The 17,163-nt window shown below is 37.1% G+C and overlaps 2 protein-coding genes across 3 annotated transcripts in view; one reads left to right on the forward strand and one right to left on the reverse strand.

The window, feature by feature from the left end:
* Positions 1-12,706, forward strand: part of tesk2 (testis associated actin remodelling kinase 2) — a 29,454-nt gene extending 16,748 nt beyond the window's left edge. For both annotated transcript variants that reach the window (XM_082173872.1, XM_082173871.1), the window contains exons 5-11: positions 4,498-4,644; positions 6,136-6,218; positions 6,982-7,066; positions 7,161-7,244; positions 7,395-7,481; positions 8,106-8,247; positions 10,730-12,706. In XM_082173872.1, coding sequence (XP_082029998.1) covers positions 4,498-4,644; positions 6,136-6,218; positions 6,982-7,066; positions 7,161-7,244; positions 7,395-7,481; positions 8,106-8,247; positions 10,730-11,643 — 1,542 coding nt within the window. In that variant the 3' untranslated portion in view covers positions 11,644-12,706. The remainder of the gene's footprint in view (positions 1-4,497; positions 4,645-6,135; positions 6,219-6,981; positions 7,067-7,160; positions 7,245-7,394; positions 7,482-8,105; positions 8,248-10,729) is intronic.
* A 181-nt stretch (positions 12,707-12,887) lies between these two features.
* On the reverse strand, positions 12,888-16,909 carry toe1 (target of EGR1, exonuclease). The gene is made up of 7 exons (XM_082173873.1): positions 16,389-16,909; positions 16,245-16,285; positions 16,058-16,154; positions 15,815-15,973; positions 15,466-15,725; positions 15,215-15,377; positions 12,888-13,580 (listed from the first exon to the last, which is right to left on the reverse strand). The coding sequence occupies exons 1-7, from the start codon at positions 16,500-16,502 to the stop codon at positions 12,936-12,938; spliced, it is 1,479 nt and encodes a 492-aa protein (XP_082029999.1). The 5' UTR covers positions 16,503-16,909; the 3' UTR covers positions 12,888-12,935.
* Positions 16,910-17,163: the final 254 nt, after the last annotated feature.

Raw genomic sequence — 17,163 nt, forward strand, 5'->3', positions numbered from 1 at the left:
GGGCCTTATGTTGCTCATGCCATTAAGATTCCCCAGTCATTTTCCCCCCATAAATACACTTCATTTAAAGGATGCTGAGTGATTTGACAGTGTATTAAATGAGCTCTCTCATCACTCAACAGTTCTGAAATCAGCCCCGCAGGAAGGTTTTCATCCTCTGTTGTAGCCTGCATCAGCACCCAACCCACTCAAGGTTACAGTTTCACCAAGAGGATTTGCTCTATTTAGGCATGCACATCAATCACCTGGAGTACCTCTCAGCTTTAGACCTAAACTGGACGGTTCCTTTTTGTTCAGTTTAATCTGTCTGGCAGTACGTTGGATAGTCAACACTGATCAAATGGTGTGATGTAGGATTAGTTTTAACCCTTTGAGAGATGAAGCCAACAAATAGCAGAAGTAGGGCACTTCCAGAGGAAAGATTTCCTGACCTGGGTTCAGGATAGATGTTGGGCATGAGGTCAGGTCTGTAAGAAGAGTAAGAAATGGGATTAGATGGGGACAGCTAGCCGCATGGCGTGATTTGGCTTGGCTAACTGTGTGCCATGTACAAATGTGCAGGTCTTCATACATGCAAACACTTAGTGTAGCGTCTCGTAAGCCCCAAAAAACTGATTTGTATTAGATACTTACTATTTGTATTTTATACAGTGCGTCTCCCAGTAAGTAGTACAAGTTCTGCACATGTTGTGGTTTGGCTAACCGTCTGCTGATTGAAGTAAACGGAGCGAAAATAGACATGCCCAAATAGCTAAAGAGTGGGCCTTTATATTTAGCCCAGGATATCCAAGACTGTATGTCAATTTATGTTGTTCCTAAAACAACGAACAACTTCCCTCCTTATATCACTGTTGCATTATTTATGCATTTTCCTTATGCTCACCACAACTGCATTTATTTGATAAAAAAAAAATGCAACAATATTGTGTAATATTATTACAATTTCAAATAACTGTTTTAATAGTTTAAAAGGTCATTTAATTTTAAAATTTGAATGTTAAAATTTCAAGAATTTTCAGCAGCCTTTACTCCGGTCTTCAGTGTCACATGATCCTTCATAAATCATTCTATGTTGATTTGGTGCTCGAAACATTTCTTGTTATCAATGTGGATCATTTTTTTTCACGATTTTTTGATGAATAAAAAGTTGGAAAGAAAAGCGTTCGTTTCAAATTTCTTATTTAAAAAAAAAAAGTCTTTACTGTCATTTGATCAATTAAATTTGTTTGCCGAATATAAGTATTAATTCATTTTTTATATATATATATTATGTATGTGTGTGTGTGTTTTTAAAAAGTTTAAAGTCCCCCTGCAGTCAATACTTTTATCTTTGATCACCAAAATGACATATTTAAACGTTTTTGTTCCTTGAAAAAATTCGTCATGCCTTAAAATAGCTTGAATGTAACCCTACACCCTTGCCTCATTAAATATACGAGGTTCCATTAATATGCAAATGATCCCTGCCTCCACTCTCTCACACCAGCTCAGAGATTCACTTGTTGACGATCTCTCATTGACGTGATTGGTTACAAGGTCATTTGTAACGTCAGAAACACCAGCGATTTCAAACTGCGGTTCAAAGACCGTTTAAAAAAATACTTGTGCAATGGTGTTGATTTATGAATTTGAATTTATTCATTTGAATTTGTACATGTCTTAAAGCATATTTAAAACACCACATAGACATTGTCACCACAGGGGGACTTTAAAAGCATGTACACACACGAGATAAAGAATCCAGTCTTAGTAATTTAATAAAAGCTGTGATGCTTTACATAGACCAGATTGTCTCATGAGTGGCATCTTGTTGAGATCACCACCAGCTAAATACTATTTGCTTTGTCTCAGTAACCTATTATCAGACACTTTAGCTTGCAGAATAAATTACTGCTGCCTGCGAATTGTGCTTGATATGCCCTTTATATGTTTTGTTGCCAACATTCCATGTACAAAAGTGTTCACTCATCTGAGGACTGTGTGGGCTGAGTGTGCCATTTGGGACAGGGCTAAGTGCTCATTTTGTCAATTTGAAGTTCTAGGGAATTCAGATAATTAGATGTTTTGCTGGTGTTTTTTGTAAACCTTGATCTCAAGGTTATGCTGTATACAGCAAATTGTAAGAGCGTGACTAGAGAGTGACTTGTACCTCAAGATTTTACTTTTGCCTTTGAATGAGTCCTCAAACTACGAGAGCATAACCCATTTGGTCATTTTATTCAAGGGCCAAGGTGCAGGTCTATTGATAACCTGGCCGGGTCACGGCACCAAAGCTTAATGGAATAAAATATAAAGTCGGCAACACCTAAGCTCCAAAATTATCAAAAATATTTATTTTCAAGACAACTATCGCATAGCGTATGTTACGTTTCGAGCATGCAGGCTCTTCATCAGACAAATTGACTACAGATGTGCAACCCTTTATATCTCCAGGTGATCACATGTCCAAACATCATATTACTAACCAATACAAAACAAGAAAAAAAAAAAAAAGAAAAAAAAATATATATACACAAAAAAAATATCTAAAAAACTATGCGAAATACAACAGTATCATTATTAATATGCACTTCAAAAAACACTTTTCTTGATACCTGCACAAATACATCAAAATAATTAAATTAAAGTAATCACTCCAAAACCTTTGATGTATTACATACAAAAAGAAAAAGAAAAAAAGAGAAACACACACATATATATAACAATTCAAAGAAATGGACGAATATCAAAATCTTCATTAAGTCCTCTAGGGGACAACGTGTTTAATGTGAAAATCCAAAAAGCCTCACGCTGTAAAAGCAATTTATCAATGTCACCTCCACGACGTGGATACTTAACTACCTCGATGCCTATGTATTGAAGAGTAGAGACTGAATGTCTAAAAGCTGCAAAATGCTGTGCAACTGGACTTTTTGGATCGTGGTGTCTAATTGCACATCGATGTTCAGAAATGCGATTCTTCAAAGGTCTACTAGTCTTACCTATATAACATAAGCCACAAGGGCAACGCAGCATATAAATAACATTGGCCGTCTTACATGAAATGGTGCCTCGAATTTTGAAAATTTTTGTCGTGTGAGGATGTGTAAAAGTTGATGTCTTATATGTAAAATTACATTGTTGACAGTTACCACATTTATAATTACCATGAGGTATTTTATTCAAGAAGTGAGGAGCCGGTTTCAAATCCGCTCTAACTAACATATTTCGAAGGTTAGGTGTTTTTTTATGCACTAAACGAGGTGGTTTATCGAAGCATTTTTTAAGATTAGGATCACTCTCTACAATATGCCAGTGTTTAGATAAAACATTATTAACATCCTTAGTAACAGGCGAATATTGCATATAACAATTGAAACGACATTCCGTTTTTTTATATATTTTTTTATATTTTTTAACTAGACTCTCTTTTTGTGACACATCTTTAAAACGACTCGCTGCAGACTGAATCCACTCTTCTTTATACGATCGATGTCTAAATCTCTCTGATAAAATATGTGACTGCTGTTGGAAATCTTCATCACTGCTACAGATACGGCGAATCCGACTAAATTGAGAAATTGGTAACGAACGTTTTAATGACACCGGATGATAGGATTGTCCGTGCAAGATAGTGTTACGATCAGTAGGTTTTCGATACAAAGTGGTCTCAATGCCCGACGTAGTCTGAAGAACAAGCACATCCAAAAAGTTCATTTTCTCTTGATGACCAAAGCTTAATGGGAAACTGGAAGGTTCTGTCATTACTACTCGGCCATCTTGTCTGCCTGTTGATATCTCACCGCACTGACCACATACTAAGGTCTCCTCTGTTTAGTCATCCATGGCTAATTTTGTTAGCTAAATGTGGAGCCCTTTATCTGTCAGCACAGATCATTTCAGGCAGCCCAAAATTAGGACACAGTTGAGACCAGCGCCCTGTGGTGAATGCATCAGGCTCCTAGCGAGTAGCATGTGCACCACATTAACTAATATCTCAAAGACTTGTTTTAAAGTTAATCACACATAAAACATTCACAGCTGCAAAAGAATAGTTAATACGTCTCTTGCGGAATAATTGCCTAATTATTAGATGTTGCTTTCATGCAAATTCACTATGTGAAACAGAAGCACTTAAATGGCTTCTACTGGGCTCTGCTAATTTGCATGCTTTTGTGACTTGGAAACCATTCCACTTGAGAGTTGACATGGAATACTTTTACCCACAGGAAGCTGATAGGATTCACTTTTGTATTGTAAACACAAAGTAGCCTACTGTGACCATCAAAATGATTATAATCCCAATTATGCAAATATTAAAGTTGATTGATTTAATTGTTGCCCATGTTGTACATATCATCATATAATAATAATAATAATAATAATAATATCACATTCAAAGTCTTGTGCATTGCATTTTTGTTGTCCCATCATTCTAACTAATGTAACCTCATGAATACAATATGGGCCATTTGAGGATGTCAAAGAGGAAACATGTGGTATCTTCTCTTTTCTCAGTACATTAATGGTGGAAACTTGGAGCAGCTGCTGGACAGCAATAAGTACCTGAGCTGGGCCACACGGGTCAAGCTGGCCTTAGAGATCGCCATGGGCCTCAGTTACCTACACTCCAAGGGCATTTTTCACAGAGATCTCACCTCCAAGGTAATCATCACAATAAATACACTACAATGCAAAAGTTTGGGGTCAGTAAGATTTTGTCAATAAAGTCACTTTTGCTCACCAAGGCTTCATTTAGTTATTCCTTTAAAGCTACACTGTGTAAGATTTTCTCTCATCTAGCGGTGAAATTGTATATGACTATCAACTGAATATTACTTTCTAGCCCCTCCCATTCCGAGGGCGTTTTAACTCCTACGGTGGCCATATTATTCCAAGATTAACATGGCTTCCAGTTCGACTTCGACCATGAGTGTTCCTTCAAGTGATGAGGTTACTTTAGAAAACTATTACAAATTTCATTTAGTTATTTAGTCCGTTAACATGTAGGTTATAACCTGTATGTAAAACGAATAATAGTTTTACGTTTTCGTTATTTTGGTACCATTTCATTGCTAACATCAGCTATCAGGTTCCCAAACGAATGCAAGCTAATCTTAGTAAAGTATCAGTGCTATCGTTATTCTGAATATTGTACGGCAATGTTTACAGCGTAGGCTACATCATTTTCTCCATGAGCAGAGTTAGAGATCTGCCGGCAGTCGCGAGTAATCTCCCCCTCGCATTCGTCACGGTGCCACTGAGTGTAAAAGCGTGAAAGGCGAAGCTTGAATTTCCAGGTATGTCCCTCTTTGGCTAATGTATTTTCAAAATGGAGGCACAACATGGCTGCCACCATTCGAGCGACTCGCTCGTATGTATTCTGAATGGCAGATTCTACGCTTACGAGAATACTTGATTAGTTGGTGGAAGTAATTACATATGAATGAGCACACATAATTTTGAAGGAACAAAGTGTTTTTTACACTGTAGCTTTAAGCTGAATTTTTAGCAGTCATTGATCCTTCAGAAATCATTCTAACGTGCTGATTTGCTGCTCAAGAAACATTTATTTTCAGTGTGAAAACAATTGTTGCTTTTTTCAGGATTCTTTTATGAATAGAAAGTTCAAAAGAATAGCATTTATTGGAAATAGAATTATAAGCATCTTTGCTGTCAAATTTAATGCATATTTCCTGAATAAGACTACAAAAAAAATCTTACTGACCTCAAATATTTGTGAATGTTAGTGTAATGTTTTAAATAGTAATTACATTGCCTAATTTTATTGGCCTCATGATGGTAGGCAATTATTGGGTGAACTCAAGGTACACTTGTCCTGTGGGTTTAATGCTGTTACTTTATAAACAAGAAGACTATATCAGTCAACACTGAAACAGATGCTTTTAATTTAGTATTCACAATGCTCTTGTTGGTGGCATGCGCTGACATGCTGTCTCTACCTCCAGCTGTTGTGTTATCTTCTGGGACTTCCCATAATTATACACTGTGGGAATCACCCCTGTGGCTTCCTTGCTACATCATTACTTTCTGTTTAAGTGATTCTAATTAACTGAATCTCAAGTGTAAGGTATCCAGTGGGAGAAGTAATATGATCTTCTAGTTACTGTTTCTTTCCTTTTGATGTTCTCTCAGAACTGCTTGATCAAGTCTGACGAGAATGGCCACACTGCGATCGTCGGAGACTTTGGCCTTGCTGAGAAAATCCCTAGTCATGAGTGAGTAACAGGCAACGTGGGGACCTACAAAATGAGTAAAACATGCACACGTGATAATTTCACTCTGCTGCCTGTATGCTAATTATAGCAGTAGCTGCAGCTATGATTAATATGGCTTTTTCCCCATATAAAACAGTAAAGTGGGCATCCTTCTGTTTTGCTATGATTAATATGGCAATCTGAAAGGAAGCAATGGTGAGACGCAAGCAATGTGGACAGGGGATCTAATTTGGAAGGAACATACCGTCCAAAGCCAACTTTAAAGAGAGCTAATAATACCAAAGCGGTTCAAGACCCTTTCTTTCCCATGACCTCCTCACCACTAGTGTATTTTTAAAAAAAAATTTTAAGCGAATAGTTGGTTGGTTGCCTGAACAACTAGTCAATTAATCCCTCTTTTATTCGATTTCATCGAAAGATGAACTAAAGTCTTATGGGTTTGGAATGACATGAGTGAGTATGACCACTTTTTTGGGGGGTTACTCGATAAACATGGAAGACAGTTTTGACAGCTAAAGTTCTATTTAAAGCACTGCCGCTAAAAATATTGAATCTTTAAACATAGAATTGAAAAATTAGAAACTAGTCAAAGCTTTTTGAGTAGTCATGTTGTTGATCAACTAGGTACCCTTCTCGATCCAGCACAAAGCATTGCTTTCTCAACTGAACTTTCAGGTGCCATTAAAGTCATTGTAAGTGCTTAAGTGTCTATTTATATAATGTGTGAAAGCATTTTGACCAGACCACTATTCTGTGTGTTCAGTTTTGAGGGTGAGAAACTGTCTGTGGTGGGATCCCCATTTTGGATGGCTCCAGAAGTGTTAAGAGACGAGCCGTATAACGAGAAGGTTAGATTCTCGTCGGCACTCAGAACTATCACAAAGCTTGTTTCGTGCCAGCATCTATCAGGACACACAATCGTTTCTCTGTATTCATTTCTAGGCTGATGTATTTTCATATGGCATTATTTTGTGCGAGATCATTGCAAGGATACAGGCTGATCCCGACTACTTGCCCCGCACTGAAGTGAGTCCACAGCAGCAGTAATTCACTGTTATAAATCTCTACAATAAATGTTTTGGAGATAAAATTTGTTACTACATGACGTGTTTATGCTAGTCATTAAAACCTCTTTGTCCTAAGTATGACATTCACCCACTCATGTGCTCCTTGCAGAACTTTGGCCTGGATTACCACGCCTTCCAGCACATGGTTGGAGATTGTCCCCCTGACTTCCTTCAGCTCGCCTTCAACTGTTGCAATGTGAGAGTTTCTCTTTAAAAGAATCATTTATGTATTAGTAGTTTTTTTTTAGGGTGCACCAAATAATTTATCTATTTCAAACTAATTTTACCACATACTGTATTTTTTTTATTTATTTTTTATTTAAACGGGTTAATAACCAATTTAGATGGAAAGGATCTTATGCTGACTAGCTGAAGACGTTACTGTAGCTATACCCATTAATAGATACGGTACTTCCTTAAATTCCAGCACAGCGCTACAACAACCATAATGACATGGCCCTTCACAATAGATAATGCTTTACAATTATTTCAAACTAATCTTACCACATACTGTATTTTTATTTATTTTATTTTTTTCCCAATAGTTTTATCATGTAAACTACTGTTCAAAAGTTTGGGGTCAGTAAAAAAATTTGTTTGAAACATTAAAGCATTTTATCAACCCAAAACTTTAGAATAGTAGTGTACGTAATGTAATAATATTTCATATCAATTTATCAACAGACAAGCAACTACAACATGAAACTGCCCCACTGTAATATCTGTGACGTGCAACATTCTAGAAGTGAGAACATGGAGCTCCTCCAGATTTAGATGCTGATGCTTTTTTATGTTCTTGTTGCCTCCACATATTTCCCAGATGGATCCAAAGCTCAGGCCCTCATTCCCAGATTTAGTAAAGAGGTTGGAAGAAATCCAGATACAGCTGAAAGCTGATGACTCTGAGAGGGAGAGGATGCTTCTAACTGCTGGAGAGGTTGAGAAAAAAAACATGCCTAAAGGTGCGTGTTTATTCATGCAAAACGCATTTATTTCACTATCGATATTGATTTGACTAAACTGCAAATTGCCGAAATGATCATGAAAACTTCTGGTGTCCATTCCATACTATTTTATTCACTTTCTGGCACCAAACTTAAAGCTTTGATGTGCTTTGAACGCATCTTTGATGTGAGTTGCTTTGACAGAGGGCTAGTACATCCTGTCGCCCGCTGGGGCTTTGCTCATACCATCCAACACTCTCTTTCCATGTAGTATCGCAGGGCCAATGAGTTCTAAAAACACGGAGACTAGAAAACGAACAGGATTGGAGACAGTAACATTGTCTGTCTATGAGCTTTATGGATTGGATGTTCTTTCCTTATGGGAATTACTTATAATGCGCAGCTTTTTCTTTTTCTTTCTTTGCTTTGAAATCTCACAGTCTAGTTTCCAGTGCTAGTTCATATCCTGAACAAACAAGGAATAATTCTCAAAACAGTGTGTGGCTAGAAGAGATTAGAGGCTCATTGAAAGTTTCAGATAGATTACCATTCTAGTCAGATATAGATATATATTTTATATATACATTTATATTTATAGACAGAAATGAATACTTGTATTCAGCAATGAAGCATTACATTGATAAACATTTACAGTAAAGACATTGTTACAAAAGATTTCTATTTCAAATCAATGCTTTTCTTTTTACTTTGTATTCATGAAGAATCCTGAAGAAAAAAAATGTATCACTGTTTCCACAGAAATATTAAGCACTGTTTTCAACATTGATAATAATAAGAAATGTTTTTTGAGCAGTAAATCAGTATATTATAATGGTTTTTGAGGGATCATGTGACACTGAAGACTGGAGTAATGATGCTGAAAATCCAGCTTTGCCATCACAGGGATAAATAATTTTTTTAAATATATTAAAATACAAAGTATGTATTTTAAAATTGTAATAATATTTCAAAATATTACTGTCACTAGTGTTTGGTCAAATAAATGCAGCTTTGACTTGCATTAAAAAAATCTTCCTTACCTTCCAAACCTTTAAACTACCAACATTGTGTTCTGTTTCTTAAATGTTGTAATGAATATAGGCAGAGTTTGTATTCCATGTACTTATTTTCAGTGCACTGTATTTTGAGTTTTGATATGTTAAACCTGATTCATGCTATTTGCTTTGCAGATTTTGTCACCCCCTAGTGTTCAAGATTATTCCCTCGTGTGTGGGTTCTTTTTGGTGACTAGCAGAAATATTGTTTTTAAACGGGTTGTCTGAAGATTTCTTGCATCTGTCATTGGTTAGCCCCCCCTCAAACTCATGTCATTGGTTGAGCCAGTGTTGTTGTATCAGACTGGTCATTATGCTCACTAAATTTTGATGGTGCCATAGTGTTTACACTTGTCAAGAGAATCAATATATATCAGTATATTAGTTAATGCATTTGGTATCATCATGAACTAACAATGAACACCTGTTTTTAAAACATTTATTAATATTCACAAACTTACAGACTCCAAACTTTTGAAAGGTATTTTAATAATGTTTTTGAAGTTTTTTTTTTATTATTATTTATTTTTTGCTCACTAAGGTTGCTGTTATTTGATCAAAAATACGGTAATATTGTGAAATATTATTGCAATTTAAAATAACTTTATTTTGACACATTTTAAAGTAATTTATTCCTGTGAAGGTAAAGCTGAATTCTCAGCAGCCATTACTCCAGTCTTGTCACATGATCATTCAGAAATTATTCTAATATGCTGATTTGGTGCTCAAGAAACCTTTCTTGCTATTATTTTATTATAAATTAATGTTGAAAAACTGTCTTGCTGCTTAAAGATGTAAATTGTGGCCCTCTGGTGGTTAAACAAAGCATTTTGCAGGAGAATATTGTTTTGTTTTGCTTCGGCTTTACGTGATTGTGCGGATGAATATGGTTATCCTACTGCTCAGAAAACATTCACTACTAGGGTTAATAACCAGTTTAGATGGAAAGGATCTTATGCTGACTAGCTGAAGCTTAAACTTTAAATCTTTAAATGGGCTTAAAATAGTGAATCAGAGAAAGACTAAAACATGTTTTGGAAGAAGGATTGATGGTGTATTGATTTCAGGATTCTTTGAATAGTAAGTTTAAAAGAATAGCATTTATTTGAAGTGCAAATTCTTTTGTAGTAAATAAGTGTCTTTACTGTCAATTTAATGCATCTTTGCTGAAAAGTGTTAATAACTTCTAAAAAAAAGTTTACATTTAAAAAAATCTTGCTGTCCCCAAACATTTGTATGGTAGTGAAGGTTAATTAAGATATTAAAATGTATTAGTATACATAGAAATAACTATTAACAATGAACAATACTTTTACAACAATTATTTTTCTCGCTTGGATATTTTTACCTAATGCGCTGCCTAATGTTAACATATAGAATCTCACTGTAAAGTGTTATCATAGAAACACTCTAATGTGGTCTCACTTCTCTTATTGTTGTTCTAGGTCCAGGTGAAAAAGGTATAAAGAGGTTAAATCCTCTTGCTTTTCAGGACGACAAGATCCCACCCAAGTCCCCCCGTCCACGTCGCAACATCTGGCTTTCCCGTAGTCAGTCCGACATTTTCTCTCGTAAACCCACCCGCAAAGTGAACGTCCAGGACCCTTACTACAACCCAGGACCTAGAGGCTTAACACATGGGCTACCGAAAGTCAACCCTTTCAATGCCAGAGAGGACTTAAAAGGTGGCAAGATCAAGTTTTATGACATGCCCAGCAAGTCGGTCTTCTCGCTCATGTTTGATTTGCACGCACCTCACGGCAGTCAAAGCTCATACCAGCCTCAACCCAACATCAGCACTGGTGCCTCTGGCAACAACTGCTCCACCTCCTGGACGGAGCCCTGGCAGCTGCCCGGTCGGCAGTATCGTTCGCTCCCTGTCTCTCCCCGGCTGCCCCACTCAGAATTCTTATTCTCATCTCACACCATGTCCAGGAGCGAGGCCGGACAGCCCAGCAGTGAAAACCCCCAAAAGACGCTCAGCAGCTGGGCTAAGAAGTATGCTGTAACAGAGATCCCTCCATTCAAGCCGCAAGCCGACAAAGAGGAGGAAGTGGGGGCGGCAGAGGACTGGTCTCCTCGTGTACCCTCTGATGGAGGAGAAGCAGAGGCCATGGACTGCTCTAGTAGCAGAGGAAGCCCTGCGGATGATAAAGACACTGTCCTCAGCCAGATGCACAACGGAAGTCTCGGTGGCTTCTGCGAGGACATGGAGGCTGAAGAACAGGATGGCATGATCTCCAACAAGAACTCGCTCACGCTAAGCATGTCTGTGGAGCCTGAGGAACTCTGTCCGATAGTCCTCACAGCCTGCAAAGCCTCGTCTTCTGGAGGCCACATCTCTAGATGTGATATCTAGATAGTGTAGAAAGGAGTTTGGTCACGCAAACTGAGATTATATGCATTCAATATTTAATACGTTGTATATGTTGTTCCTTTAACTTAAGCTAAAAGGGGACTGAAGATGGGAGCAGGAAACAGGTGTGAAACACTGATCCGGTCCATGCGTTAGAAGTTAGCCATCACACTATGAAGAACTCAAACAGGGAGATACAATGGACGGCACTTCACACAGGGCTAATGATGAGACACGTTCTGTTTTTCTGTATAATATATGCTATATTGGTTGCACCACATTAGTTACCACAAAAGCAGTTTTGTTTTTGTGTTTTAAAGTTTGTCCACAAACTGTATCCAATGTATATTTAAGTGAGCAGCTTTGGCCATTTCAATGTGTTTCTGATTTTTTTCATAAGTTAATGAAAGGTGATTTGAGTCTTTTTGCACTGCGTGGGCCTGGCAAAAAATCCGCAGCAAACATTCCATGTCGTCTCGCATCTTAAAAAGCTCCCGTTTTTATCCTATGCTAACGGTGTGTGCCATGGTAATTTCAGGACAAGGACAATTTTCACACTTTGACATCTAAAAAAAAAAAAAAGTCCATGTCTGTATCTACTTAAAATCGTAATTGCACTTGAAATAAGTAAATGGTTTGAACTTTTTTTAAATCTGTTATTTGTCACTACATTTCTATGCAATAAATTTAACCAAGGCATGATAGTTTTATAGAGAGGATTTATTTTGATATTTATAAGGAGAAAAAAATTATTTTACTGTCTTCATTGTCCGTGAACTGTTTAAACTGTGTTGTTGTTGTTTATACGATCTGATGAATAGATTTCTGTACATGTTGACAATGGTCAGTTTTTGCTAGTTTATTTTTAACTCTATTTTTCTGCTTTCTCAGTCCTGACTGTTTTCTCAACACTTTTAGATTGTAGATTTGTAAATGAATGAGAAAGAGATGTATATTTCTACCAAAGACAGATCAGGACTTATTTTCCCCGTTTATATGGCTTTAATTGTTTAAATGCATGTGTGTATTCCCATTTGTTTAAAATAAATTCAAAATATCTTACTGATTTTTGTATTGTGGCTTTGCTTAATGTACTATTGTTCATTAACCTTGTTGCAGACCTAAACCATCATCATCCATACTTTAATGGCTTCTTCAAAATGCCTATCAAGTCTAGCACACTTAAGAATAGTTTAAATGTACATTAAATCAGACAGGAGAAAACAGGCATTATAAGGACAGGAAACCATAGGAAAACTTAGATTTTATTTGTCCATAAATTGAAAAATTAAAGTTTATGCATTTCCTTCGGCTTTTACAGCAGTGCTTTTCCCCCAGACATAGTCCATCTTGTGCACATGAGCCTTTGAAGACTTTGAGAAGGTGCTTTTAACTACATGTAGAGGAACAGACTTGCCACTGAGGAACAGCTTATTGAGACATGTAGGAACGAGAGGAGCAGTGCTGGATTCCTCTGTGTTTTTTGTCAGATTTCTGGCATAAGCAAAAATATAGCCAGTCATGAAAGCGTCAAATCCTGCTCTGTGAGTTCCTCCTTCGACTTTCTTCTGTTTTGGTCTATCAGGAGCTTCAGCAGGTACTTCTGGCTGAGATTCCTCATTTCCATTCTTGCTGGCTGTTTCCCCAGGTTCAATCACATGCGTGGCATCTGTTGGCTCAGCTCTCGTGGTCTCCTCCTGATGTTCAGGGAGGGCTGGTTCAGACATGGGCACTGCCTGGTCCAGCTCAGCTCCTTCAAAGTGCGATCTTTTCTCCTGTGGGGAACTGCATGACTCAGAGGCCCCTTTAGAATCTTTCTTTTTGTTCTTGCGCTTCCTCTTCTTCCTCTTGTCTTCTTTGATCTTCTCATCTTGCTGGATTATAAGATCTGTGTCATGTGACATGGTGCACTGAGAGCCATTAGGACACCATCCATAAGCCTAGCAGTAGAGCAGAGCAGAAAACATTAGCAATGTCATATCAAATTTCAGGAATACGACGATGAAGGGGGTGAGTTTAAGTGAAACCTCATTACTTTATTTAAATATCTACAGTATATGCCTTCACACATGCTCTTATTTTTAACATGAAAATGAAGGCTTCAAAATAGGAAAATAAAAAAGAAACAGACAGCTCTTATTCAAACAGAACAGATAGAGTTATGATGGAAATATTTCGCACTAAAGGCAAAAGTAAATGCGACACTTGATCATATTCTGTAAACAATACCAAACATCATTAAATGATAAATAAAAACAGTCTTATTTTATCCTCAGGAAAAAGTAAAATAACAGAGGTATCAATACTGACAATAAAAAGATGCCATTAAAGAAATGTTGGCCACACTTTCTTTTAAGGTGTACTTGTTACAGTGTAATTATACAAATAAGTACTGAGTAATTAATTAACATGTACTTGCTATATAATTAAGGTTGGGTTTAGGGTTAGTTGCATGTAATTATGCATAATTTACTGTTATTATTAGAGTAAGTACATGTAAGATGTGCAACAGGGACACTGTATGGCCCTGTTTACACCTAGTATTAAGATGCGTTTTGGTCGATCGGATCACAAGTATACGAGGGAGACATACCCGTTTAAACCTGGTGCTCGTGTCCAATTTTAACCACTTCTGTCCTGATTTCTTTGAGAGGAGGGTCCATGTATGTTTTGTTTTTTTTCCAGATCTTTAAATCTAATAAATAAAATTAGCTTGCGCAATTTACATAATTATGAACATGCCCGGAGACAATAGAGAATCATACAGAGAGCAGCAACTTTCGTTTCTGCTGTGATCCGCAAGACCTCAAGAGTGCGTGTTGGAATGGTGAGAGAACATTGTGCTTGATAAGTTTTTCGTCTTCAAACTAAACTTGGGGCTTCAGCTGACAAAGTTTAAATCTCGTCTGGCTAGCAAGCTTCCCATAAAGTTTACACGCTAGGTCAGTAGGCGGAGAGTTTCTTTGTATGACAACCTAGCAAAAGCGTATGTACGCAAAATTTGTTTCAAAAAGAACTGAAGATGTCCATTTTCTTAGGCCAGCCATAACTTTTGGCCGTGTGTGTGTGTGTGTGTGTGTGTGTGTGTGTGTGTGTGTGTGTGTGTGTGTGTGTGTGTGTGTGAACAACCGTGCAAAACGTTTGGGGTCTATACGATTTTTTTTCTTTTTTCTATGTTTTTGAAAAAAGTCTCTTATCACCAAGGCTGAAAAATATGTAATTTATTCCTATGATGGCAAAGAATTTTCAGCAGCGATTCTTCCAGTCTTTATTGACGCATGATCAGAAATGTTTAAATTATTCTAATATTTTAATACTGTCTTTGTGTAAAGCTATGTTGTCGTGTTATGTTGAAAAATGCTGTACAGTATAATATTTTTGAGGAAAACGTAATACTTTTTTCTTTGATTCATAGAAACAAAGCAATTTATAAAAAGAAACAGCATTTATATAAACCATTTATTTTAGTCACTGTTGATCAATTTAATGCTGAATTTCTTTCTTTCTTTCAAAAAAAAAAAAAAAAAAAAACCTGAGCGGTAGTATATAACCCCAGTGGATTTGAGGAACTCACCGAGAACTGAACACAGATGTTGAGGGCTCCATCCTGATTCTGGTTGTCCAAGCAAGGCCTGTAGTCGATGTAGCTCTCCATGTTGCCTGTATATTTACAAAACTCTAGGAACACACGACTCCCATTACCACCGCCTTCAATGTCTCTGCTATTTAGCAGCTTACTGTGGAGGAAAAGAAATACCTTAAAGTTTAGGGACTGAACAGACATGTAAATGTTTTACTTTTGGCATATTGAGGTATTACACATACCACTTCTTATAGGCATATTCCAGGTATGAGGCTGTAAGCCGCAGCTCATACTCTGTTGCATACTTAGTGTCATAGATGCCTGAGGGAAACATCTGGGACAGATCGGCAGTGAAGGTGCCCAGTCGCTCAGGTAAATGGGCATAGAAGCACTGGTACAAGAAGACCATGTCTATCAGCCCATTATGGACCACCAAGGGCTTGTTGGCCCGAAGCAGTTCTAAGAACAAGGACCGCATGTTTACCCCATGGGCATCACCATCCTAAAAGAAGCACAAAACACCTACTTAAGCCTGAAACCTGAAACCTATTCATCTTGATGAAACATTCTATCTTACAAGTTCATACTCACTTTATCATTACCCTTATGATAAGAAATGCCTTCAGCATATTGTTTGTTGAAGTCAAATCCATGTTGCACAAGAAACTTCACTGACTGAGGTTCAATGATGTATTCCTCTGAGCAAAGCAAGGTTAGATTGTAGATCTGGACCAGGTATGTGCTGTCAGCCTAGAAACAGGAAAAGCACAAGAATCAATGCAATGTCCGTTTACGTATTCAGAGGGAAAATATATGTTAATCAAAGATCCTTACTTTGTTGTCAAGCTTTTTATAACAAGCAAACCCCAATGAAAGTATCGAACGTGTGCGGGCTGCATGGCATATGGCTTTGTATCTGTCTTCAATGGATCTTTAAAGGCAAAAAAACATTACTTTTGTAATTACCACTTTCCCAGTCATTTATGATACTGGATAATAATATTTTAATCACACAACATACTCAGCCAGAAGAGCTTTCCTTGATCCAAGACCACTCAGTTCCTAAAAGAGAGCATACATGAATCATCTTACTCCATTCTGGTATTAAACACATTCATTTTCTCATTCGGTTCAGTTTTTCAATAGAGAATGCGTTTTATCTCACCGTATCAATGGCAATGAATGAAGATGTTTTAATGGCTAACACCATTGCTGCCCATAACTCCTTAAAATTGTTTCCCTGGACATCTATTACAGGGACTATCATTGAGGATGACATTTTAAGTGCACTGGATAAATTAACCAATACAACACATCTGCTGAAGACAGAGATTAACTTAATGGTCTTTACAAACTACCTCTCTAATCAAAGTCAACAAGTGAGTGCTCTACGTCACCGTTGTTATATATTTACGTAAAACAAAATGATGATGCCGTCAAAGCAGATAATGTAGACGTGCATAAAATGTCATTTCGGAGAGCAACAAAACATAATCGAATATATCTATAATGTGCCTGGTAGAATTATAATAATTGCTTGGCTTTCGCGTTTCTCCGACTGTTCCAAAATGTATTACTCTAAACCTCAAATTCGTAAATGTGTTCCCATAACTTTCATAAGTTCAATAGCCAGTGTGACATGTGAGTGTGTATATTTTCTTTCCGGTTGGAGTTTCTTCTACGTTTTATGGCGGATGGCGTAATATGCGTGTCCCCCACCTACTGGACTGGAGTGTGAAGCATTACTTTTTGAATAAAAAAATTAAGTATTATTACTATTCATGGATTTCATCAGGTCCCTTTCCACAGGTGTATTAATCAAGCACAATGCACTCTGCATTCATAATCTAGGTGCTTGATTTTATACACCTGTGGAAAGGGACCGGATGAAACCCATGAATTAATCACTTTAAAACAGTTCACAAACATTCACAAGTAAA

This window comes from Leuciscus leuciscus (assembly GCF_965113295.1).
Source record: "Leuciscus leuciscus genome assembly, chromosome: 6".
Taxonomy (NCBI): domain Eukaryota; kingdom Metazoa; phylum Chordata; class Actinopteri; order Cypriniformes; family Leuciscidae; genus Leuciscus; species Leuciscus leuciscus.